The sequence below is a fragment of the Hyaena hyaena genome, unplaced genomic scaffold, assembly GCF_003009895.1.
Source record: "Hyaena hyaena isolate Hyena2069 unplaced genomic scaffold, ASM300989v1 scaffold_250, whole genome shotgun sequence".
NCBI lineage: Eukaryota > Metazoa > Chordata > Mammalia > Carnivora > Hyaenidae > Hyaena > Hyaena hyaena.
The window spans coordinates 1,644,015-1,670,101 of record NW_024080882.1 but is presented as its reverse complement, the minus strand read 5'-3'; the positions used below and the strand labels follow the sequence as shown (position 1 = coordinate 1,670,101).

At 35.5% G+C, this 26,087-nt stretch overlaps 1 protein-coding gene across 2 annotated transcripts in view; it reads left to right on the top strand.

Annotated features, from left to right (window-relative positions):
• DMXL1 (Dmx like 1) overlaps nt 1-26,087 on the top strand; it is a 130,168-nt gene that overhangs the window by 49,722 nt on the left and 54,359 nt on the right. For both annotated transcript variants that reach the window (XM_039244948.1, XM_039244947.1), the window contains exons 16-28: nt 1,445-1,564; nt 1,875-2,096; nt 4,178-5,863; nt 7,172-7,279; nt 9,201-9,370; nt 9,914-10,011; nt 11,023-11,188; nt 12,710-12,971; nt 14,984-16,077; nt 16,530-16,721; nt 19,648-19,724; nt 22,876-23,003; nt 23,502-23,750. In XM_039244948.1, the coding sequence (XP_039100879.1) occupies nt 1,445-1,564; nt 1,875-2,096; nt 4,178-5,863; nt 7,172-7,279; nt 9,201-9,370; nt 9,914-10,011; nt 11,023-11,188; nt 12,710-12,971; nt 14,984-16,077; nt 16,530-16,721; nt 19,648-19,724; nt 22,876-23,003; nt 23,502-23,750 (4,572 nt within the window). The remainder of the gene's footprint in view (nt 1-1,444; nt 1,565-1,874; nt 2,097-4,177; nt 5,864-7,171; nt 7,280-9,200; nt 9,371-9,913; nt 10,012-11,022; nt 11,189-12,709; nt 12,972-14,983; nt 16,078-16,529; nt 16,722-19,647; nt 19,725-22,875; nt 23,004-23,501; nt 23,751-26,087) is intronic.

Genomic DNA, 26,087 nt, shown 5'->3' with positions numbered 1-26,087 from the left:
GTTTTCCTTTTCTTTTGAGTTTTACACTGTTATATCAAATGCCTAATTTCTTACCACAATTTTCACTTAGTCTGTCATTTTCCCTGAGAATTTATGAAGTGTGAAACAACACAGTGCTTTGGTAAGGTCTGAATATAAGGATGTAAGGATACTAAAATTGGTAAATAAAGATGTCAGGTACAGGATAAAGGCTTATTTATATCAACAAAATGTTCTTTTTTATTTTTTTATATCTTAGAATATTAATAACATTAATATTGTTAACGATCCAAATCTCTTTAAGGTTTTTTAAAGAAATTACTCTCTTATGCTTGAGGTTGAGTTTGTTTGATCTTAATCTATTCAGCATTTTTTCTATGAGTCTTTAATTTTTAACTTTTTTTCTCTTTTTTTAATAATTTTTTTAATGTTTTATTTATTTCAGAGAGAGAGAGAGAGAGACAGCGTGAGCAGGGGAGGGTCAGAGAGAAGAGAGAGAGTGAGATACAGAAGCCAAAGCAGGGTCCAGGCTCTGAGCTAGCTGTCAGCACAGAGCCCGACGCAGGGCTTGAACCCACGAACTGTGAGATCATGACCTGAGCTGAAATCAGATGCTTAACCAACTGAGCCACCTAGGCATCCCTTTTTTTTTTTTCTCTCTTTAAGACTAAGGATTTTTTTTTTCCTAGTTTTTCTAGAAAAAACTGCTGCTTCAATCATGCAGTTTTGACTAAGAAAAATTTTCTTAAATAATATGATGAATACTTAATAAATGATGAAACTTTAATTTTGATTCTGAGATAAACATCATTAATAGTTGATTTCTTTATGGAAGTTATTTACTTTGAAATGTATTTGGCAACACAATTTTAATTGTGATAATGTTCATTAAAAATTTTTGTTTAATGTTTTTTTATTTTTGAGAGAGAGACACACATACACACAGAGCACGAGCAGGGAAGGGACAGAGAGAGAGGGAGACACAGAATCTGAAACAGGCTCCAGGCTCTGAGCTAGCTGTCAGCATAATACCAGACGCGGGGCTCAAATCTATGAACCATGAGATCGTGACCTGAGCCGAAGTCGGACGTTTAACCGACTGAGTCACCCAGGCGCCCCATGATGTGTTCATTTAAAGTATGTGTCACATAGTTTCCATCTGCTCAGAAATTTCCGTATTGTAGTCTAACCTTTGTGAATGGTATGACAGTGATGACTGTGATAGGTGATTTTTCAAGCCTGTCAATTCAGAAATGAAATTTAAGCGTAGCAAACATGTAGTTGTTAAACTTTCAAGTTAATACAAATTCACGTGGTAAAAAAGTTGTCCTCTGTAATGTTACTTTGTATATAGAACTTTAGGTAAGAGTTTTTAATTTTTTAAAATTCATTTATTTTAACTTGGTATGTTTAATAAGTTGTCTCATTTATCTGTATTAATAGTGAGATATATTAATACCAACAGGCAGCTCCCCCAATGGATTTTCTGAGAAATTCTACCTAATTGTAATAGAGTGCACCCAAGACAGCCGATCCCTGCTACACATGTGGAATTTACATTTAAAGTCCATCCCTGTCTCGTTGGGTGAGTCTTTTTAATTTTTTTCTTGAACTTTAGGTTTAAATTAATAAATTATATAGTTCTCTCCTTATATAAACTATATGAATTAGTTCAGTGCATATTTTTTAAAGCTATTCTCAATGCATGAAGATAATTGTAGTTTATTCAGTTAATTAAAAAAGCAAACTGATTCTCTGATTTTCCTATTGTAAAGAACCAGATTAGTATATTTTTAAATCTTTTATAAGGCTTTTAGATTATAAAATGTAGCAATTTTAATACTTACAGGGATCCACCTTCCCCTCGGGTTTGGGTCTTGTCTTATGTTTTATAGATGAAAAAGTAGATATAAAAATATCTGAAGCAGTTTGGCAGCCAGAAGAACATTACTCGTCTTCTCCAGAAAAGATCCTGTCTCCTTTTTCACAGAAGTATCAGGCTTGCAGAGCAAATCTCCAGAGTACCAGCAAGTTGACTCTGTCTTCAGAAATGGTTTATAGCCAAGAACTGAATTTGCCAGAAGGAGTTGAGATAATAAGTGTTAAGCCATCAGCAGGTTTGTAGAATTTATGAAAAGAAACTATTGAAACTTAGTAATCTGTGAACATTTAGTAAGGTATTCGAAAAGAGGCAAACTACCTGTTGTTAAGTACGCATGGAAGCAGGTATCTTTAAGTACCCTACACTGAAAATTTACATTCTCATTATGTTTTCACATGTCTGACATTTGTCAGTCACTTGTAGCCTTCATGACGCCTTTTTGAAGAAAAACCGAGCATTTCAAGGGCAGAGATGGTAGCAAATCTGTGTCTTATTTGCCAACCTTAATGGTGTTAGTCATGGCTGCCTGGAGCTGTGTGCTCGGAGGGATTCTGAGTGTGTTGTTCCGCGTAATATTTATCATCTTTAATCTAGAGCAGTGGTTCTCAAAATGTGACCAACAGCATCAGCATTATCTGGGAACTTGCTAGAAATAAAAATTCTTGGGCTACAGCTCAGGTGTACTGCATCACAAACACTGGTGTGCTCCTGGCAGGCAGTTTTAACAAAGGTCCCGCATGGTTATAATGCCTCCAGTAGATCAAGAACCAGGATTCTAGGGTATCAGGAAAACCAAGACAAAATCCGCTTTTTGTTACCCACTTCTTTGATTTTGATAGTTACAGTGTGCATTTGGCCTTCTACTTCTCTGTCATTTTTTGAACTAATGACTTTGAATGCTTTTCAATTTGTCATGTCATTTTCAAGTACCTAATCTTTTCTAATTGGTGAAGTTAGGAGCTGAGGTATTAACGTTGCTCAAATAACTTTTAATGTTGTTTCTTTGGATATGTCACTAAAAGGAGCATTAATGCAAAGAAAAAGTTTGAAAAGGAGTGATGCTTGTATTGACACAATTTTAAGAACCATTCCCTTAGCCAGAACAGTTTGATCTATACTACCGAACTCCAGTTAAAATAATATGGCAAATCTAAGAGAAATATTTCTAAAAACAGCCCTCTTATTTAACTTTGGCCCAAGTTGAGTTTGGCAGAAGAGGAGGAGTTCTAGGGAAAAAAAAGAAATTTGTTTTGTTTGGCAAAAACAGCAGGGAGCAAAAGCATTTTTCCTATTCTTATTTTTTTTATATCAAGATTATTAAGAAGGGCTGCTACTCTCTATTCAGCTCAGAAATGCCACCAGACAATGCTAAGTGTGTCTCGTAACACTGTTGTCCTCCTTGAGGACTTAGAAAACCTTTAGTTAGATTATGTTGAAATGCTTTTAAAATATGAAACATATCCTCTATAACACTTCTGTATTGCATGGGTTGGCAAACTATGGACTACCTACCTGTTTGATAAATAAGTTTGATTGAACATAGCCACTCCCATTTGTCTACTTTTGTGTATACCACTTTTGCTCAAGACTACTAGAGTGGAATAGTTGGCAGCAGATCTGTGGCTAGGTTTGGCTAGGAAACCTAAAATAGTCACTACTTTCTTGAAGAAAAAGAAGTTTTCTGATGGTTTAGGAAATTTTTTAAAAGAGAGAGTAATTATATTAAGGACGGGAAATGTTTTGTCCCACTTAGGAATGTTCTCAGCATCAGAAATAATTGTCACATACACCTCTGTTATGGAGGGCCCACCTAGTACTTCGGTAAGCATGGGCTGCTTACAGTATTGTAGTGAAAAAGATGAAAAAGAAGGACCCAAGAAATGTCAACACAGTTTTAAAAGTGTATCGGTATCTTTAAAATGAGATGTATAATAATGTATAAAATGAACATAGTTGTAAAAAGACTGCTGGCTTGAGAACCAGGACTAGAATTCAGGTTTTCTAATTCTGTCTCATCCTAGCTTGTTTGATTTAGTGTAAGATACAGCACACATTTGGTCAAAGGTCCTTACCTATAAAATGCAGGAATTGAAGTAGGCTACCTCACAGTTCTCTTCCAGTTCTAGGTTTTGGTAATATTGCCCTTTATGTATACCTTTTTGACATCATTAAAAGCTTTTTACTGATCTTGTTGACTCTTTAAATATAGGCTGTCATGTTGTTCACAGGTGTTCGTACAAAGACTAAAACCTTTAGTACGTGAAAACGAATATTTAACCAATTTGACATTTTGTTAATAGATCATTTTTGTTTTAGGACATCTGAGTTCTTCTTGCATATATCCTGTGTGCAGTGCTCCTTATTTATTGGCAACTTCCTGCTCGGATGAGAAAGTAAGATTCTGGAGATGCAGAGTAACAGATGAAGAGTCTGCCGCATCCAAGAACGGAAAAATGGATCTCATGTACATTTGGGAAGAGTGGCCGCTACTTATTGAGGATGGACTTCACAGCAATAGTAGCATAACCGTACCTGGTAGGCCTGTAGAAGTTAGCTGTGCACATACAAATCGTTTAGCAGTAGCGTATAAGCAGCCTGCATCTAATAGTAGGTCTTCTCAGGACTTTCTGATGCATGTAAGTATTTTTGAATGTGAGTCTACAGGAGGTTCATGTTGGGTCCTTGAACAGACAATTCATTTAGATGAATTAAATACAGTGTTAGATTCTGGCATTAGTATTGATAGCAACCTAGTGGCTTACAACAAGCAAGAAGTGTATTTATCCAGTAAAGAGAGTATCACATCAAACACAAAGCATTTAGTTCACTTAGATTGGATGTCCAGAGAGGATGGTTCTCATATCCTCACTGTAGGAATCGGATCAAAACTTTTTATGTATGGACCCCTGGCTGGCAAGGTGCAAGAACAGGCGGGTAAGGAAAGCCTCGCATTTCCTCTCTGGGAAAGCACTAAAGCTGTGCCTGTTTCTAAATTTGTGCTATTAAGAAGTATGGATTTGGTTTCTTCAGTAGAAGGCTCTCCACCTTTTCCTGTTTCTCTGTCGTGGGTCCGGGACGGCATCCTGGTGGTAGGCATGGACTGTGAAATGCACGTGTATTCCCAGTGGCAGCCATCTTGTAAACAAGAGCCTGTCATAACAGAGTCATACAATGGGAGCACTCCATCCATAATAAGTTTAATAAAACAGAGTAACTCATCAAGCTCTGGATTACACCCTCCAAAGAAAACTCTGACTCGATCCATGACCAGTCTTGCACAGAAAATCTGTGGAAAGAGAACTGCCTTTGATCCTTCTGTGGACATGGAAGATTCAGGTCTTTTTGAAGCAGCTCATGTTCTTTCCCCAACTTTACCTCAGTACCATCCTTTGCAGCTTTTAGAACTCATGGACCTTGGCAAAGTTCGGAGAGCAAAGGCCATCTTGTCACACCTTGTCAAGTGCATTGCTGGGGAGGTCGTGGCTCTGAATGAAGCAGAATCCAACCACGAGCGACGCCTTAGGTCTCTCACCATCAGTGCTAGTGGAAGCACTACCAGAGATCCCCAGGCTTTCAACAAAAGTGAAAATACAGATTATACAGAAATAGATTCTGTCCCTCCACTTCCTCTTTATGCCTTACTTGCAGCAGATGACGATAGCTGTTATGCATCTTTAGAGAAATCTAGTAATCAGAGTACTTTAAACAACTCAAACCAGTTGTCCAAAGAAAGTTATGATGAGCTCTTTCAGATCCCAGCGTTGATGACTGATAATCAGGTGTTAGAGACAGATGAAGAAAACACAAAGCCCAGGGTCATTGACCTTTCACAGTACAGTCCAACTTACTTCGGTCCTGAGCACGCTCAGGTTCTCTCTGGCCACCTACTTCATTCCAGTTTACCAGGACTCAGCCGGATGGAGCAGATGTCTTTGATGGCTTTAGCAGACACGATTGCAACTACTAGCACTGATATTGGAGAAAGCAGAGACAGGAGCCAAGGTAAAACTAAACTGGGTATGGGATTGGAAGAAAAACTGATCATAGTTTTACTTATTTACATAGAAAAATAATCTTAAGTAATTTTTACAAAAATTATGCCCATGAAGGTTTTTAAATCATTAGTACTATACCTTCATGATAGTTTTAACTTCAATAGATATTATTTATTCCATAAATCATAGTACTTTGAGAGAGCATACAGAGATTCAACATGCCAGTCATTTTTACCTGATGTCTGCTTAATAATGTTAAAGATCCAAATGAATCCTTTTGAGTTTGGCAAAAGTTAACATTCTTATTAAATAATCACTTCAGATACCTGAAAGTAAAAGGTGATTTCTGCTTTGATTTTTCTCCTGTTGTAATCACTGTTATTATTATTTTTTTTAAGTTTGAGAGGTCATGCACATGCAGAGAGGTTGAGGGGCAGAGAGAGAGGAAGGGGCAGAGAAAGAGGGAGGTAGACAATCCCAAGCAGGCGCCGTGCTGTCATTGTGGATCCCGACGAAGGGCTCAGTCCTACAAAATATGAGATCCTGACCTGAGCAGAAACCCATAAGTTGGATGCTTAACCAAGTGAGCCACCCAAGTGCCCCTGTTAATTGGGTTTTTTAAATATTGAGGTTTTTTAAAATTAGCAGTCAGGTATACTCCTGCTTAGAATAACAAAAATAAGTGTAATAAAATTAGGCCTTTTCCTCACCCAGAGAGCATTTTTTCTTCTTAATCTGAGTTATAAAAAAATTGGAATGTAGAATTCCCACCAAATCTCACTAAGATTTGAAATTAACAAGTCTGGCCTTGTGCATATAGGTCAGTAGGATGTACCCCTTAAACTCAACTTGAAAGGAATATATATATATATATACATTTATAACTATTTTTTCCCGTGTTAGCATATTATTGGGGTGGGTCTATGACTTGAATCAACAAGGAAACTGTTTTCACATTTTCTACAGTGAAGGTTAAGCTGTTTTAAAATTTGGTTACATTTTGATTTAAACAAGATCAGATCCGAGGAGGTTAGGTTATAAAAAATACCACTAATCCCGAGTCAATTCATTCTCTTTAATATTTTTCAAAATATTTAACTATACTACTTTTGTCTGTGATATATGTTTGTGTAAGTTGTAAATATTAAATAATAATTAGACTCATAACTTTTGTTTGGTTTCAGAATGTTTCATTCCTGTGTTTGGTGCTATGACATATGCTACATGCCTGAATTACTAACATTTACTTGGAGTTTGCTAGTGAAATGGTTTTCTTTCAAAAAAGTAAATACTTTGTTGTTGTTGTTGTTTATAGGTGGAGAAACTCTTGATGAGTGTGGGTTAAAATTTCTTTTAGCTGTTCGACTTCATACGTTCCTTACAACTTCCCTTCCAGCTTACCGAGCTCAGCTCCTTCACCAAGGTGATTTTAGTAGTAATGTATTAAATGGAAAGGGAGTAAAAGTCAAGAGGCTTGAGAACATTTGTTTGTTTTTGCCCTGATATAACAATGACAAATTTGACACATTCTAAGTTTCCTTTAACTTACATGTAAAAATATTTATATCCACTTAATTTTCTTTACTTAAAATACTGGAATTTTTTTTGGTAGATGGAAAGAGTGAAGAAATAGATGTTGGGCAGTTGGATAATCTGTGTTACATTTTCAAATGCATCATACACTTAAGACCAATTAATACTGTTTTATTCTCTTTAACTTCTTTGGGTTTTCTTCTTTGTCCTAATTAACATTTATTGAAGTTCAGTTTTTTATCCAAAATTGGAGTAACATTTTTGTTCCAGAAATAATACATAGTCAGGTTTTAATTGTCTTACATAGGAAGTAAAAATTTACTCACCCCAAAACTACTGTTAATATTGATGTGTATTTCAGATGTTATTTTATTAACCTTTCAGACACTCTTACATAACTTAGGCCTCGAAGTAACAGAAATCCTTCACTTAAAAAAAAAGTATAAAAAGAAAAAATGTAACGGAAGACAGGGCATTTCTTGGCTCACTGCCCAGGAAGTTCAGAGGTACAGCTGGGTTCCAGCATGATTGGACCTACAGGGTTAAACAGTGTTAGCAGGACAGAGGGGAGCCTCTGCTTATCGATGTCTGTCTCTTGCTTTATCTTTTCCTTTCCTTCTGTCTTTCTGCTTCTTCTTTCCTCTCATTTTGTATTTAGCTCAGACAAGTAGTAAAATTCTAAGTCAAATCATTTAATTATTTGTGAAATATTATTGAACTTGGTTGAGAGACAACAGACATCTAAAAATAGTTGAGAATAGCAGTCCATTTACTGCGTAGGTGTTGTTCTTTTTTTACATTTCTATATTCCTTTCCAAGGAAAGAATATATAGTGGGCACTTCAGATTACTTGGCATTTGTGCTATCAGATTTAAATTTTGAGTCCATATATGTCAAAGCTACATCTTATAATTAAGAATGTACTTCACCCAGAAATACCAAACAAAATGAACTATGAAGAGACCAAATAGAAGTTGAACAGTAAGCCCCAAACGGGCAAGTAGGTTAAGAGAATTGCTGATGTAAATGGTACTATATAAATAAAAAAGTATCTGACTAATGTGGTGATAAGGGGTAATAATAGTTCTTATTGTAAATATCTTAACTCTTATATTTTAAATGCTTTAAAATACTCTATTCTAAATGCTTAAGCTCTAGTATTTTAATCCTCACAACAATATAATAAGGTAGTGCCATGATTATTCGCATTTTATAAATGAGGAAATTGAGGAATCAAGAGTCTAAGTAACTTGTCCACAGTTACATAGTTAGGGATGGTGTTGGGTTTATTGTATCATTCTGATTCCAGAGTCTACAGTCTTAAGTTCTGTTCAGTGAGGTATCCTGTCTACTTGGTGCTCTTTTAATTCCATGGAATTAGATCCACAAAACAAACATTGACCAAACAAGGTGAGATTCAGCTGTGAAGGATAGTTATTCCAGCATAGACGAGTGCTTTAAGTGTTTCTCGTTTTCTAAGGAAAGATCAGGGGTAATAGGTAGTGAACAGAAGTACTCGGAACAGTAGCATTTGCCAGAAAACATTTTTCTTATCTTTTTAAAGATAGATGTTTTAATTATGGAAAATAATGTGCTTATTATAAAAAATAGTGAAATAATAGAATTGTTAGGAGAAGCAAGGAGGAAAACAAAACCCATATTCCCTCCAATCCTAAACACTTAATTGTAACTCTGTGAGTCTAGTAAAAAGTAAAGACATTTTTATGGCAAAGATGGCATGCGTATTTCTGATAATCATTATGTAAACATGTTTATGTTTCTTATGAACATTAGTTTTGACCTTTCTTCAGGCCTGTCTACAAGCCATTTTGCCTGGGCGTTTCACTCCGTAGCGGAGGAGGAACTGCTGAGCATGCTGCCGGCCATGCAGAAGGATGACCCCACTTGGTCTGAACTGAGAGCCATGGGCGTGGGCTGGTGGGTCCGCAACAGCCGTACCCTACGCAGGTGCATGGAAAAGGTAGGTTGTGTTTTATGTTGGTAGAAAACGGATTCATTAGTCTATTTTAGGTGTTTCTTTAAAGAGCATTCCATACTTCCTTTCTTGTTTCTATTTTGTTAATTGAATCAGTAAAATGCTTTTAAATAGCCATTATATTTCAACCTATCTCAATACAGGCTTTTAATGTTTATATTCTCATTCTTAAATTGCTGGTTGATACCTTTACTTAGTACGTGTCTGATTTTTACAAAATAGTGTGTATACATTTTGGGAAAAGTAAAATAGTACTGAAGAGCTTGTCATGAAGAGCATCGTCCTGTGTTCCCACCTCTCTGTACCTTTGGAGGCCATCGCTCTGGATTACTTTGGAAATTATAAAAAATGCATGTGTTTAAGAGTATAATGTGTGTGTGTGTATGTATGTACACATCCATGCATTAGTGTACATATTTTCTTACTGAACATTTCAATAATGTGTGCCAATGTTATATGTGAGAAAAATTATTTTGTTTTCTTAAAAATGGTTTCTTTGAAATTTTGACCAATATTTTCTAATTACAGGTAGCCAAAGCAGCCTTTTATAGAAAGAATGATCCTTTAGATGCTGCCATTTTTTACCTTGCAATGAGAAAGAAAGCTGTGATTTGGGGGTTATATAGGTAGGTAAGAAAACTGTGCTTCAGAATGGAAAACTTTTTATGAGAAAGAAATGTATTTTTAAAAAAGTCAAGATTTGTTATTGTTAATTGTGATTCATGTAAATTCTTAGTTACTTTTGTACTTAGGGAAAGATTCATGGGAAAGAAGCCCAGGTGTTTTCCAGAGCAGAAGAATCTTGATGATATCACTTTATTTGTTTTTAGGCTTATCAGCCCAGGAAAACATTTTCTTACTTATTTTAAGAATTCCTCATGATACCTCTATAGAACAAAGAACTGAACCAAAAACTTGCATCTTTAATGGGGAACAAGATGAATTGGTGGAATCTGGACCAGGCATCTACCCGCTGCTCTATTATAGGCTCAGGGGCCAGGCTCTCCCTCCCTCCAGACTCCCCTCTTCCTGTGGGCCCTGACCCCGCCCTTGAGCTAGGATCACTTGGAATTTTCTCCTTTACTTGTCCTCAGCAAGACTTGATAAACATGATTACCAAAAACAGTTCACCATCTATTTCACATTCAGTTCCTGGTGAATCTCAATGAATAGCAACTTTTGGGGTAAAATCATGGACACCAGTCAGTTTTCTAAGAGACCAGATCATTTAGGATTGTTTTGAATCAGGACAAATTGCTTTGGTTTTGATCACCAGTAATCTTCCGGTGGGCAGGCAGGGATAAAGGTGATTGATGAAGTTTAACTGGTAAAGTACCTCAAAAGTTAATATAAATTAAATATTTTGCATGGACTTAAAAATAATTTCTTGTAGTACTTCTAATGCCGTGTTCTTTATAGTTTGAAAGAAATTTTTTCAGTAGTCTCTGAGATTTATGTGAAGAAGTAGATGTTTATTATAAATGCTTTTTTGCTGGAAAGAAGCAGTTATATGGTAATTCGTAACACTGGCAGATGTTTCCTTTGAGTCTTAAGTTTTAAATGGCTGACTTATAAAACTGCTTCTGTTGGTGGAAACATTGTGCTTCAAAACTTACATAGATTTTTTTTCTTTATAGATCCCAAAAAGACACCAAGATGACACAGTTTTTTGGACACAATTTTGAGGATGAGAGATGGCGTAAAGCAGCTTTAAAGAATGCCTTTTCTTTGTTAGGCAAACAAAGATTTGAACATTCTGCAGCATTTTTTCTTTTAGCTGGCTGCCTCAGAGATGCAATTGAGGTAATGATGAAACTTTTTTAATGAAACTTTACTTTTTTAAAAAAGCATTGTCAACCGTTTAAGCTCTTCATGTAGGCTTAAATTTTTATTTTTTAATTTTGATTTAAGAATAGTGGAAATTGCATAAGGCTAATAAATACATAGTAATATTTAATAGTAACTTTTAAAAATTCTGTCATTTAGGCATAGGAGCACATGTACCCCAATGTTCATAGCAGCACTCTCCACAATAGCTAAAACATGGAAAGAGCCTAAGTGTCCATCAACAGATGAATGGATCAAGAAGATGTGGTTTATCTATACCATGGAATACTCCATGGCAATGAGAAACAATGAAATCTGGCCATGTGTAGCAACATGGATGGACCTTGAGGGTGTTATGCTGAGCGAAATAAGTTAGGCAGAGAAGGACAAATATATGTTTGCACGTATAGGAGGATTAGGAGGAACTTGACGGAGGAACAAGGGGGAGAAGAAGGGCGGAAATGGTGGGGGAAAGGGAGAGAGGCAAACCATGAGAGACTCTTGAATGCTGACAAAAACTGAGGACTGATGGATGTGGGGGGGAGGGGGGGATGGGCATGGAGGAGGGCACTTTGGGGATGAGCACTGAGTGTTATGTAGAAACTAATTTGACAATAAACTATTTGTAAAAAAATTAAAAAAAATTCTGTCATTTAGGAGCAGCTGGGTGGCTCAGTCAGTTGAGCATCTGACTCTTGATTTCGGCTTGGGTCATAATCCTATGGTTGTAGGATTGAGCCCCTTGTCAGGCTCCGCTCTGAGTGTGGAACTTGCTTGGGATTCTGTCTCTGTCTCCCTCAGCCCCTTTCCCATTCACGCTTGCTCGCGCGCTGTCTCTCTCAAATAAAAAATAAATGTTAGCTATTGAAAAAAAATAATAAATTTTTGTTGTTCAGTTTGAATGATATTTATATAGAATTAAGTTAATGATGTTGCACTGATTGGTAGAAATAGTTGAGATCTAACCTTTAAGAGTATCTTTGAACACATTTAAAAAGAAAAAAAAGTTTGTCCTAACACTTTAAACATGTGAATCTATATTTGGTTCTGTCTTACTTGATGAAGCTTAGAAAAATTTTAACTGGTTTCATAACCTGTCTATCTCAAATTGCCCTTTTACTCAGTTTCATACAAGTGATTCAAAACAACTTTTTAATTAGGAAACTCTATAGTCTGCTGAGGTGGATGAGGAAGAGTAAAAATTCAAGAAATAAAATGTCATTTGAGTTGAAGCTCTTGAGAATTTTTTAATATTTATAGGTTAATTCTTTTTGCAGGTATATGTTTAATACTAACAGGTAGATTTGTAGGTATTAATGTAAATGTTGTCAAGTAGATTTGCTAAAGCAAGGAGTTTATGTTTTGTTTGTTATTTGTTCCCTCATTTCAGATATTAACAGTGCCTTTTTTTCATCCAGTTTTTAGTAAGTCAGTTGAGTTTATTTTAAAATGAAAGATGCTTCTGCTTATTTATAATCAGTATTTCTTTTTTTGAAGGTATGTCTTGAGAAACTGAATGACATTCAGTTGGCTCTTGTAATAGCAAGACTCTATGAATCTGAATTTGATACATCTGCAACATATAAATCTATTTTACGTAAGAAAGTTTTGGGGATTGATTCTCCTGTCAGTGAACTCAATTCATTGAACATAAATATGCATTATGATCCTTTTCTTCGGAGTATGGCCTACTGGATTTTGGAAGATTACAGTGGTGCTCTGGAAACATTAATAAAACAGCCCGTCAGAGAGGATGATGGTAAGCTGCATGTTTCAGATGTGAATAACACTAAGTTGTTTTAGTACCTACTGGGTGCTAAGGGTAATACAAAGCAAGTGGAAAACATGGTCTAAGACTTTTAAGATTGAGTTGGGGACACAGAGTTAGGTATACAGTTTTTTGTATTTTTAGGAAAATCCTTTTTTCTGAAAAATCCTTTGAAAACCAAGAACTTTGGATTTTCTGTTTTTATAAAATCACTGCATTCAATATAAATATTATTATTATTTGAAAGTAAATTTTAAGGAAAATAGTGATATAAAATCCATTTTTCTCAGGTGTAAGTTTCTATATAATAAAAATTATTCTGTAATGAAAATTTATTTAAGTGATAGGATTAATTTTTTATGAGATGAGTGAGGTAGAGAATTTTTTATAATTTTTTAAAGATCTCCATCTCCCTTTTGTTTTAGAAATCCTTTTTTGCTTAAGCTTTTCTAGAAGTTAGTATAAAATGGAATCTTTGTATAAAATCATGTAAAAATGATAGGATATGCTTTTCAAATATTTCTCCATAGATAGAGTTGAATTGTTTCTGATAGCTGGCCTACTCGGTGACAGTCATATTAGTTGAAGTACTAATTGGAAAAGATTGTAGTTGATGGGTTTTTACATAATCAGGATTTTCATGTGTCTTACTGTGAGAGAATTGTGAGAAAGCCATGATCAGTGTTGAAGTGTCCTGGCCAACTGACCTGAAGATTTCCAAAAGTGGCCTCTGTGTAATGACGGGAAAAGAAAAGGCCTTTGCCAATCACTTTTTTATGCCTACATGTATTCATGTCAAAATTGTATTTTGATTTGGGATTAATACATGATTATATACTTTCAGAGTCAATTAAATTCCCTCTTCTAGAAGAAAATTTTAAGGGCGCCTGGGTGGCTCAGTCGGTTAAGCGTCCGACTTCAGCTCAGGTCATGATCTCCTGGTTCATGGGTTCGAGCCCTGTGTCGGGCTCTGTGCTGTCAGCTAGCAGAGCCTGGAGTCTGTTTCAGATTCTGTATCTCCTTCTCTTCCTGACCCTCCCCTGTTCATACTGTCTCTCTCTCTCAGAAATAAATAAAACATAAAAGATAAAAATAGAAGAAAATTTTAAAAGGTACTAGTGGCTTGAACTGGAATAACAGGAATGAAGGCAGAGAAAAGTAGTTGGATTTGGAATATAATTTTCACATAAACTAGATAGGATTGGATAGGATTGGATGCGACAGGATTAAGAGTCAAGAATAACTCCTGGATTTTTAGTTTGAGGTAAATGATATGGACAAGACCAGGAGCAGGTTTGGGAGAATGTTGTTTCAGAGAGAAGACTTCTCTGACAAGGTGACCTTTGAGCAGAGACCTGATTGAAATGAGTGAGTTATCCATATAGCTATCTGGGTAAAGAGTGGTTTAGGCTAAGGGCACACTAAGTAAAGAGACCTTGAGGCAAGAGTATGGGCATGTAGATGGAAATGTAAAGTAAGCCTTTGGATATAACAGTCTAGATGTACAGGGTGAAGTTGGGCCTGAAATAGATGTGCAGGTTATCAGTGTCTAGGCAGTGTTTGAAACCATAGAACTGTAGGAGTTCATTAATACAGTAGAATGTAGAAGTACATACAGGGAGTGTAGATAGAAAAGAAGCCAAGTACTGAACTCTAGGACACTCTTAGCATTCTCAAGTAGAGAAGAGAAGGAAGATTTAGCACAACAGACTGGGAAGGGATGTTGAGAGAAGCAGGAGAATAAGAACTATGGGTATGTAAGTGGATGTTTAAATAATCTTCTATTATTACCTAAAGAGCCAGGAATCAGTATAACTTCTGTTCTCCTTTTACGTTAACCACTTTCATGACAAATGTGGTGTTGTCTGTTCAGTGCTATGTGTCACTGTGATCTCTTAGTAAAATTCTGTCAGAAGACCAGGTGGGTAAAGGTGCCAAAGAGAAAAGGGACTGCATTCCAACTCTTGAATTTTTCTTAGCTGATAAAATTAATTTACTTTCAGATCAAGTCATGGTGTCAGCCTGTAATCCTGCAGTTTTTAATTTCTACAATTATCTAAGAACACATCCTCTTTTGCTGAGACGTCATTTTGGATCCTCTGATGTATTGTCCACACACATGAGTTTAACAGGAAAAAGTGGACTGGCAGGAACAATCAATTTAAGTGAGAGAAGATTATTTTTTACTACTGCCAGTGCTCATTTAAAAGCTGGCTGTCCTATGTTAGCTTTAGAAGTATTATCGAAGATGCCAAAAGTCATCAAGAAAACAAAACCCTTTTGTAGAACATCGAGTTTTCTGGATACTAGTAAAGACTATTCTCCTTCTTCTCCATTGAAATTGGATGCAAGGGAAGATAAGTCTTCTGCTATTGATTGGTCACAGTCCATGATGAATGGTTTTGGGTCTTCTTCAGAGGGTTCCTCAGAGAAGCAGTCAAACTCTACTCTTTCTTTTGACTGGAGCCAACCAAGTGTCGTATTTCAGGATGACTCTTTAGAATTAAAATGGGACAGTGATAATGATGAAGAAGGTGATGATCTCCCTATTTCAATGAAAGAGCTAAAACCTTTACAGAGAAAAATTGTGACAAAAATGGATGAAACAAGTTCTACTTATACAGACACTCTCAGCACACTAGATGAAAATGATATTTTGAGTCCATCAGAAGATATCATTGCAGTTCAGTTAAAATTTAGAGCATGCTTAAAGATTCTCACAGTAGAACTTCGTACTTTATCTACTGGCTATGAAATAGATGGTGGAAAATTGCGCTATCAACTCTACCACTGGCTTGAAAGAGAGGTAGTAGCTCTTCAGAGGACCTGTGACTATTGTTCAGATGGCGAAGAGTTACAGTCTGCCCTGGACGAAAGTGAAGACAGATTTGGATTAAATGAAGATTCTGAAGATTTGCTCCAGCAAACAAAAGTGAAACAACTGAAGGAAGACTTTCAGGAAAAAAGACAGTGGCTTTTGAAATACCAGTCACTCTTGAGGATGTTTCTGAGCTACTGCATACTTCATGGGTCCCACGGTGGGGGTCTTGCATCTGTGAGAATGGAATTGATTTTGCTTTTACAAGAATCTCAGCAGGTATGTAAGTTATACGATGGCCCATTGAAGAGAAATAAATGGTTTTTGATACTGCTCTTTTAGTGTTTAAATACTTAAGTTGTTGAGTTTCTTCATTATGGTTGCTTTAAGGAATACCCTTTTGTGTAGTAATTTGTAGAGTAGTGTGTGTGTGTGTGACGGTTTTAGGATCATTCGGCATCAGGCCCTGCGATCTGCTGTGTGGATACTCTGCATTCTTGTATGAGTGCCTGGTGAGGTGATGAGCTTCTCCTTAGGATAAGAGGAGATTGTCCCCCCTTTTTTCCCTATAATTGGTGGAACCTTAACCTCCTCAGGTCCTAACTCTATAATCTATTATGCTTTTAATTTTGAATTGTTTTGAAGTTTTTCCAAGAGACTTCTGAATTAGTTAAGTAATGGATTATCACTTTAAATAGTCAGTTAACCTTTTTTTCCCATTTGCTTTCAAGGAAACGTCAGAACCCATATTTCCTAGCCCTCTGTCAGAGCAAACCTCGGTACCCCTCCTCTTTGCTTGTACAGCCAGTGCCAAAACAGTAGTTGCCAATCCATTGCTGCACCTCAGTAACCTCACACATGATATTCTGCATGCCATCATAAACTTCGATTCACCACCCCATCCCGACATCCAGAGCAATAAGGTAAGTATGCTTGGTTCATTCTTTTACCTTCCCTGTGTATTATGGTAAAGCCAAAAGCTAAGTGCTAGGAAACACTTAGTAGAAGCAATTTTAAACATTAGACTATACATAGGGATTGTTACATTACTAAGTTTATATTTTTTGATCGAAGAGAACTTATGGTTGTAGGCCGGGCTGACCTCACTTATATTCTCATACCCAATAGGGTACTTCAGTTTTAAGTTTAGTTACTTAGTCTTATTTAGCCACTTTATTAAGATATGAGTAATAGGTGTGTATGCAGTTACATGAGTAATTCTTCTAGCATTACAATTAGCGAAAAAGCTGATTGCGTTTTAGAAATAGAAACGGAGTATTGTGTAAAATTAAAGTTTTCCTTTATCAATATTAAAACATTACATATTTCAAAGATAATGTGAGTCTTAAATTGACTCTAAACCTTAAATTGACTCCAAACCTACTGAATCAGTGTGTGAGAGTGAGTCCCAAGATTTTTAAGAATTTCCCAGGTGATTCTGATGCGTAACTAGTCATATAGTTATCTAGTCAAGCAGATCATCTTTTCATCATCACCTCTGTACTTTATGTACAGTTAATATCACATTTCATGTTTCATCTTTATTCTCCAAACATACTGAAATCTTTTAAAGTATGACCAAGTGTGACTCCTTTTCTCTTTTTTTCTTCATAGTCTGTTGTCTGGTTCTTGCCCACCTCTCAGCCTGTGATATCACATCAGTTTGACATTCTGCTTGCCTGATGGTGGCCTCTCCTACAGCTTTACCCTCTTTGATAACTTTAACCCTTGTAATTTAATTTTGCCACTTTTCCTTTCCTGCTCCAGTATAAATGCCCACATGGTATATTACACAGTAAGGGATGTAATTTCGTTAAGAATTTGCTTATTTTAGCTAAACTGTATCCCATATTTAACTTTAATAATAAGCATACACTTGGTATATCAGTTAGCTTTTGCTGCTTAAGAACCACCTTGAAACATTAGTAACTTCAAATGGCCATTATTTATTTTGCTCATGATTCACTGGGTTGGCTGCTCGGTTCTTCTGATTTGGGCCAACTGGACTAATGTCTGGATATTTTTATTTGTCTTCTCTCAGCTGGAATGTTGGCTGGATTCTGGATTAGGATGGCATTATTTGCATTTTTGGTGGTTGGCACACTGTTTCCAGGGCTGACAGGAGAATCTTGATCATATGTTTCTCATCCACTGTCAAAAAAGCCTAGTGTATTGACCTAGGTTCTCTAGAAAAACAGAACAAATAGGATGTGTGTATGTATGCGTACAGAGCAGTTGGCTTACATAACTGTGGGGGCTCAGAGGTCCCAAGATTGGCTGTCATCAGGGTGAAGACCCAGGGCCTATTGAGTAGTTCCAATCTAGGTCCAGAGACCTGAGAAACAGGAATGCCAATAGTATGAGTTTTAGTGTGAGAGTCAGTAGACATGAGACCTAAGAGGAGCATATTTCTGTTGTAGTTTAGAGTCAGGAAAACACCAGTGTTCCAGTTCAAAACAGCCAGGCAGAAGTTCCCTTATTTTCAGCTTTATTCCTTTTAGGTCTTCAACTGATTGGGTGAGGCCCACCCACATTAGGGAGGGCAGTCTGCTTTACTCATTCTACCACTTCTACCAGTGTTAATTTCATCCCATATTACTCTTAACAAACATAACCCAGAGTGTCTAGCCAAATGTCTGGCACCCCATGGTCCAGGTAAGTTGATACATAAAATTAACCATGCCACCTACATTATTTTACATAATGGTTACAGGGGTTTAAAGAGCAGCAAGAGTAGAATTTGCAAGGCCTTTTGGAGGACTAGGTTCTGAACTCGCATAATGCTTTTGCCTTCTCGGTCAAAGCAAGTCACAAGGCCAGCCCGGATTCAGTAAGTAGAGTAATAGACTCCACTTTTTGATTGGAGAAACTCAAAAATATTCTGATCATTTCTGTAATTTCCCATATGTGGTTTCTGTTATCTTCATTGAATACAATAATATCCTTGGCTTTATTTCATACCACACATCTTATTGATAACTGAGGGAGACATAGCAATTTGGTTTTAATCTATGACTCCCCATTTTTTATCTACATAAAAGACTCTCATACTTCATAATTCGATCAAGAGCCTAGTCTCTTTTTAAATTTTAAATCCAAGTTAGTTGATGTATAGTGTAATGATGGTTTCACGAGTAGAATTTAGTGATTCATCACTTACATCCAATACCTAATGCTCATCATAATGCCCATCACCCATTTAGCTCCTCCCCTACTCACCTCCCTTCCAGCAACCCTCCATTTGAAGAACTTAGTCTTTTAATAGTCTAATCTATTAGATTAGACTGGGTTGTGCTTCTCAGATCTACTTCTTTTACTGCTTGTCATGCCAACTTTAGAGCCTTCTCTTCCTCAGTACAAATGTTTACCCTACCATTGCTGTCTTTCATACCTTCTCCTTTCCCTAATAATTTCCCTCTCTTTAGATTGCTTGTTTTCTCTAGTAGCTAGAATATGTGGTAGCGTATTCTTCAGTGACCTATCCATAAATAAACTGTTATTTACCAGACTGAGCTTCTGCATAATTTGGTTGAAGAAGAAGATTGAGTCTTGAGGGGTTTTCTTTTAATACATGGCTCATGCACTACTGAATAGTGCCATTTGCTCTTGAAATAGAAATTAGGTAGCTAGTGTGTTTTTTTATGATATCTGCCCATAGCATAAGTGTTTTTAATTTGTAGTGAGATCTGTATAGGCATAAATGAGTGTTAAGGAAAAAAAAGAAATAGTTTATAAGGACAAAATAGTTTTTCTACTTTTTTAGAATGCTTATTATAGTAGGTTTTGAAACAAGTTTGATTTTTTAAAAGTTATACTTAAAGTAATTCTGTGGGTTTTTTTTTTTTTCAGGTATATGTAATGCATACTTTAGCAGCCTCACTTTCTGCTTGTATCTATCAGTGCCTTTGTGGTAGTCATAACTACAGGTAAATATCTTTTTGTGAAATTGAGGAATGCTTACAGTAACTGATGACGTTTCAAAATTTGTATGCTCTTGGTTTAGAAAAACTGTTTATGACAGTGTTTTAAATAGTGCAGAAAGCATTAGAAGTGATGAGTACTTTTTTTCTCAGCTTTGAAATTTTAGTGTATGCCTTTCTGGAAAATGTCAAGTAGACTCTTGTCAGTATAACTCATTTAGCTAACTTGGCTAACTTAGCCAGGCGTTGTGGTATGCAGTGAGATAAGTTCTCCTTTCTTAAGGTCATTCTAGTTAAAGACATACATGTGAGCTGGTAAATGATATATATAACATGACATTGTATTTGAGGGATAAATACAATGGTATAGTTAATGCTGTAATTATATACAACGATATTCTATATAATTACATATTATAATGTAGAATGTATGATATCATACAATTGTATATAATGTACGACAGTAAAAGGCTCAGGGAGCACAAAGGAGGGAATAAGTGACTTGGAATTGAGAAAAATTTCACAGAAGAGCTATGTTGGGTCACCTGGGTGGCTCAGTTGGTTAAGCAGCCGACTCTTGATTTCAGCTCAGGTCATGATCTCATGGTTCATGGAATAGAACTGAGCCCCATGTTAGACTCTGTGTTGAGACCATAGAGCCTGACTGGGATACCCTCCCTCCCTCTCTCCCCACTTCTTTCTGCTCCGCCCCCACTCACGTACTCTCTCAGCTCTCTCAAGTAAACTTTAAAAAAGAGTGATGTTTATGATTTTTCTCTGTATAGCTGAAGTTTCACTCTAATTTAGCTAGACTTTAAAAACATACTGTTTGACACTTTGGTAAGTTTCCTTAGAGCTTTGGAATTCTCTTTCTTTTTTCTTTTTAATTTTTATTTAAATTCCAGTTAGTTAACAACAGTGTAATATTAGTTTCACGCTTATAGTATAGTGATTCATCTGGTGCTCATCTTGCCAAATGCACTTCTTAATCCCCATCACTTATTAACCTATCCCCCCACCCTCCCCTCTGGTAACCATCACTTTGTAGTTAAGAGTTAGTTTTTTGGTTTGCCTCTTCTTTTTCTCCTATGATCCTTTGTTTTGTGTCTTTACTTCTTTAAATATTTTGTCTTTTCTGTTTCTTATTAGACAGGTATTGGAACATAGACATTTCTTTTATTTTTCTTTTAGCTTTCATCTCATTTTTTTCCTGTATTTATTTTTGCTTCATTTCAGGAGAAATCCTAACTTTATTTTCCAGACACTAACTCATTCTTCAACAATGTCCTCTTATTTAGCCCATCTGAGTTTGTGTTTTAGAAATTCTATTTTTCATTTTTAAGATCTCCTTGTTGATTTTAATAGCCACTTTATTTTTATAACTTACAGTCTTTATTTCTTAAGAGTTTTAACCTCTCTGATTATAAAGCACTTCTGTAATGTTCCGGTATGTCTGCTTCCTCAGGTGCCATCATTCACAGAGTTTGTTATTTCTTACATGATGTTAGTCTTCCTTGGTGTTGATTTTTGATTGTCTTAAGTGTTCGAATTCTCATGAGAGTCTCTCATGAGACTCTCAACTTACTACTCTGCTTATGTATCCCCAAGATAGCTTCCACTGGATTTCTTTGGCCTTCATCCTCCAAGAGTTCATTTTCTTGCCATTGAGTGTAGCTTTACTTCAGCAATATATGTTTAATTATTTTAATGTTTATTTTATTTTTGAGAAAGAGAGAGAGACAGAGCATAAGCAGGGGAGAGGCAGAAAGAGAAAGAGCAGAATCTGAGGCAGTCTCCAAGCTCTGGGCTGTCAGCACAGAGCTTGATGTGGGGCTTGAACCCATGAACCGTAGGATCATTACCTGAGCTGAAGTCAGACCCTTAACCAGCTGAACCACCCAGGCGCCCCTGTTTTCATCAACATATGTTGATCTTTTTCATCATTTCCATAGGCCTATTGTAATAGGGGATTTTTCTTGTTGGCAGGCTGCCATCTTAAAACTGGAAAGTAAAGCAAGGGAAGCTATTCTCGTATGCATCAAAATGTTATGACTGACTTGCCAGTCAGAACAGGTCTAAACCAATAAATGTGCTATGTTTAATATTACATTCATTTACTTAATATACAATATAGGAATTTCTGACAGGATTTAACAAAAATTTTTGTAGGATTCTCTGTCAGATTTATTTCATGGTTTATGTCAACCTGCAAGTTACTTTTTTCATTCATCTGTTTACTTAGTTGTCTTTAAAAATTTTTTTTTAATGTTTATTTATTTTTGAGGGAGAGAGAAACAAAGTGCAGGTGATGGTGGGAGGGGCACAGGGGCAGTGGCAGAGAGAGAAGGAGACACAGAACCTGAAACACGCTCCAGGCTCTGAGCTCTCGGCACAGAGTCTGATGCGGGGCTCTGACTTGTGGACTGTAAGATCATGACCTGAGCCAAAATCAGATGCTTAACCGACTGAGCCACACAGGCGCCCCTCTGTTTACTTTAAGTGCCATTTACTTGGAGAAGCTTACCCTGACTTCCAGATTGTGTGACATGCTCCTTAGCTTTGCTTCTATACCCCTATATGCATAGATTTTGTCTTTAAAAGCAATATAATAAAAAGATTTCTGTCTGATTCTTCCACCAGACTATAAATTTCATGGAGACAGAAACCACATTTTTAATTATATCCCTGGTACCTGGTGCATATACCTGATGTAACCTATCCTGGTATAGGGTTGACTAGCCATTAAATATCACACTGAGCCTACACTGACTTTGTTTTCAACCAGATAACCTTGTTTTGAACTTTGGTAGATAGAATACCTTGTAGTTTGTGGTTAATAGTAATTTAGTTTTCTCATTTGTATGTATTCTGTGTCTTTCACTAAATACTTAAAACTCAACACGTGTTTTAATTTAGAAAATTTGCACATTTACACTCAAAGGATACTTGGTTTTAATATAGCACCAGACTATAGAGAACAGTATGTAGATCAGTAATGGCAGTGTAACTAATAAAAATTTTTGTTTAAGATACCCTAGAAGTTAGATCTAAACTATTTCATATTACATGTGAAATTCATTTTACATCATCATATGTTATTTTTATTTTAGTATATTATTATTGTAGATTATTCTTATTTAAGTATTTTCTTCCTTAGTTCATTTCAAACAAATCAGTTTACGGGAATGATGTATCAGACAGTATTGCTTCCTCATCGACATTCTTTGAAAACAGGAAGCTTAGACGAAGCAATAACTCCTAATACAGCACCAGCACAATGGCCAGGTATAAATAATTTATATATATGTATATATAAATGTATATAAATATATATGTAAGTATTTGCTGAGCCTTACTGAATTTAATTAGATGAGAAAGAAGTATGTTTGGTATAGTTTCACTATATGATAATCACTGTTAAATCTTGTTAGAATTGATACCACTTCAGTATTTCCCATTCATTATAAATTATGTAGTTATCTAACATTGGTATTTCCTTAACCATTTTACGAAAATAACTCAAATGTTTTATTATATCACTTTTTATACTTTCATTTGTCATGGCAATTAAATTTCATCTGTCAGATTTAAATTATAGGTCTTCATTGTTTCTCTAAATTGAACAAATATCTCAGTGTTTGTGCATTAACTGTAATAACCTCTATTGGTCTGTGTATCTACAGAAGAAAATATCTTAATCCTGATGTAATAAAGTTTTTTATAGTTGATTTTTCTTTTTTTTAATTCATTGTCAATGGTAGCTGTGTTTGTTGTTTGTCCTAGGAATAACTTCTTTAATTCGGCTTTTGAATTCTTCTGGCGAGGAGGCCCAGTCAGGGCTTACAGTTTTGCTCTGTGAGATTCTCACAGCAGTGTATCTCAGTCTGTTTATCCATGGCCTGGCGACACATTCTAGTAATGAACTATTTCGGATTATGGCCCATCCTCTAAATGAAAAAATGTGGTCTGCTGTGTTTGGTGGAGGTGCACATGTTCCCAGCAAAGAACAGACACACTCAAAACCTTTACCCGGTTAGTTGTTCATCTGTTTCATTTATCTATTTATTTTTTTAGATTGGAACTTTATTTATTCATCTGATAACTTTGTCATGTGTAATTATGGTTTAATTTATTCACAGAAAGTTTTTGTTATGGACCATTTTCTTAAAGCATGAACAAATAATTCTGTGGTGAACATACAGTATGAAGTTTCTGGTGCAATTTTCAAACTTTAAGATACTCGTGCACCGGTGATTAGAACTGTCTAATGTAATTTTCTTAAATCTTTTACTATTAAAATTATCATGTGTTTTGAAATACACTGTAACTGTGGTCTTTGTTCTATCCCAAATACAGATTCTCTCTTCTTTCTTTGGCAGGAAGGCACTTTGCTATGCCTAGCCCCCACCAGGTAGTGGTATTCTCCATGGAATGTGTGGGCTTTACCAAAGCTCTTTCAGCCATCAGTTCTCATAGCCCTCCCAGTCTTGCAGGCAAGATAATAGCTTTAGAAATAGGCTTTTATAGTTCAGCTTGCTTTGTGTTGTTTTGAAGGGGTTGGGGTACCTTGGGCCCATTTTATTTTATTTTGCACTTAACAGTAGAAAATTAAGAAATTTCCTTTATTTAACCAAGCCATATTTTTGATTTAAAACAATGATTAGCCTTTTAGAATCTACAATCTCTGCTTTTTACTCTGCTTTTAAATTATTTGTTTTGATGTTATCTATTCCTTAAACTGTAACATATTTTTAAATGTGTAGAAATAAATGTCCATGCTAATCATGGTAAATCAGTCTATGGCTTGAAATGACTGGAAAACATTTCAAATGAGGCTGCTTTATGTTTTGCGTACTATGATTCTGGCCATTAGGGGTTTTGGATTTCTAAGTGTTCATAATACCAGGAAAAGTAATTATTTTAAACAACTATATCCCTATTTCTAAACTTTCTGAGAGTAAAACCATATATATTGTGTTTTGACCTGAAAAGAATTTTCATAATGTTTTCTACCTTTCTGTTAAGTTTTCTTTTTGTTACTTATTAGCCTATATATGATAGTCTTAGTTTTCAAATTTTTCAAAAAATATGTTTATTTTTATAACCCCTTTTCTAATTTTTAAAGAATAATTTCCTATACTTTATATATTTATATGGGCAAAAAAGAAAAAGACTTAACTTCTCATGAAACTTGCCTGGGAATACATATACTTAACTTCAGGTATCTGAATTCAGTTAAAGAAAAACTTTCAAAGCGTAAGAGGGTATAAGATTTATAGCTCTGCCGAGATAAGCATTAAGCAAAAATGGTAAACTTTAGAACTTTAGAACAGTTAATTTAGAACTAATATAATGTATTCTAAGAGAAAATCATTTAAAACTTTGATCTTGTTAATGTGAAATGCTAACAAGGGATAAATCCTAGCTATGGAATATCCGAAGACCTGTAAAAATTTAAAAATATTCTTACCAGTCACTGTGTCAATTCCAGCCACATCTGCTGAGCACAGATGTGTAAAGAACCTTACTCAAATACTGATAAGTTCATTGTTTAACCAGTAAGTTTAAGTTGTTTGTATACACAAATACCATTACTTAAATTGTCTTTGAGGTACCATCATAACCTGTATTCCACCAGTCACTGAATCCTAAATAATCAAGGTGACCAAAAATTATCTGCATCTGTACATTTTTAATCCCTTGGATTGGGACATGGTAGCCAAATAACACAGAATACTTAAAATATGTAGTTCACTTAGTAGTAGGGCTGGATATAGCCTTATCCAGGTTATGTGATCCCCCTCTGTCTTTGAGAACCTAGAAACTCTTCTGAATCAATCATAGTTGGAGCCTAGTTCTAGAAGAGGAATTTAAAAGTCACCATTTGTTTTCCTTGTTCTGGTCTACATTCTGATTTTAATTTTCTTTGCACTAGTGGTGTCGTGAACTAAATTATATTTGTCTCTACATGTCTTTTATATACTTATATACATATAATTTTTTTAGTGACAGAATTTAAAAATATGACTAAGTTTTGTAATATAAGAACATGATAGATGATTTCTACTAGACTAGCAGGTTAGAATTCTTAACATAAACATTAAGTAATAAATCAGTAATTTATTTTTTAGTCAAATTTAATTTTGTGAATTCCACATTATATGTTAATGATAGATTCGTTTTTTTTTGTGTGTTAAAACTAGTGTAGGTGTATGTTCATTGAATTAAGAATTTTTTTGTTACTGTTAATTTTTAAAGTAGACCATCAGGTAAGCAATAGCAAGTTTTGAAAAATGATTTTTTTATGCTAACAGTTAGAAATCCATACTTTTGCTTTTTATTGCATATGATAAAGCAAAACACTATTTT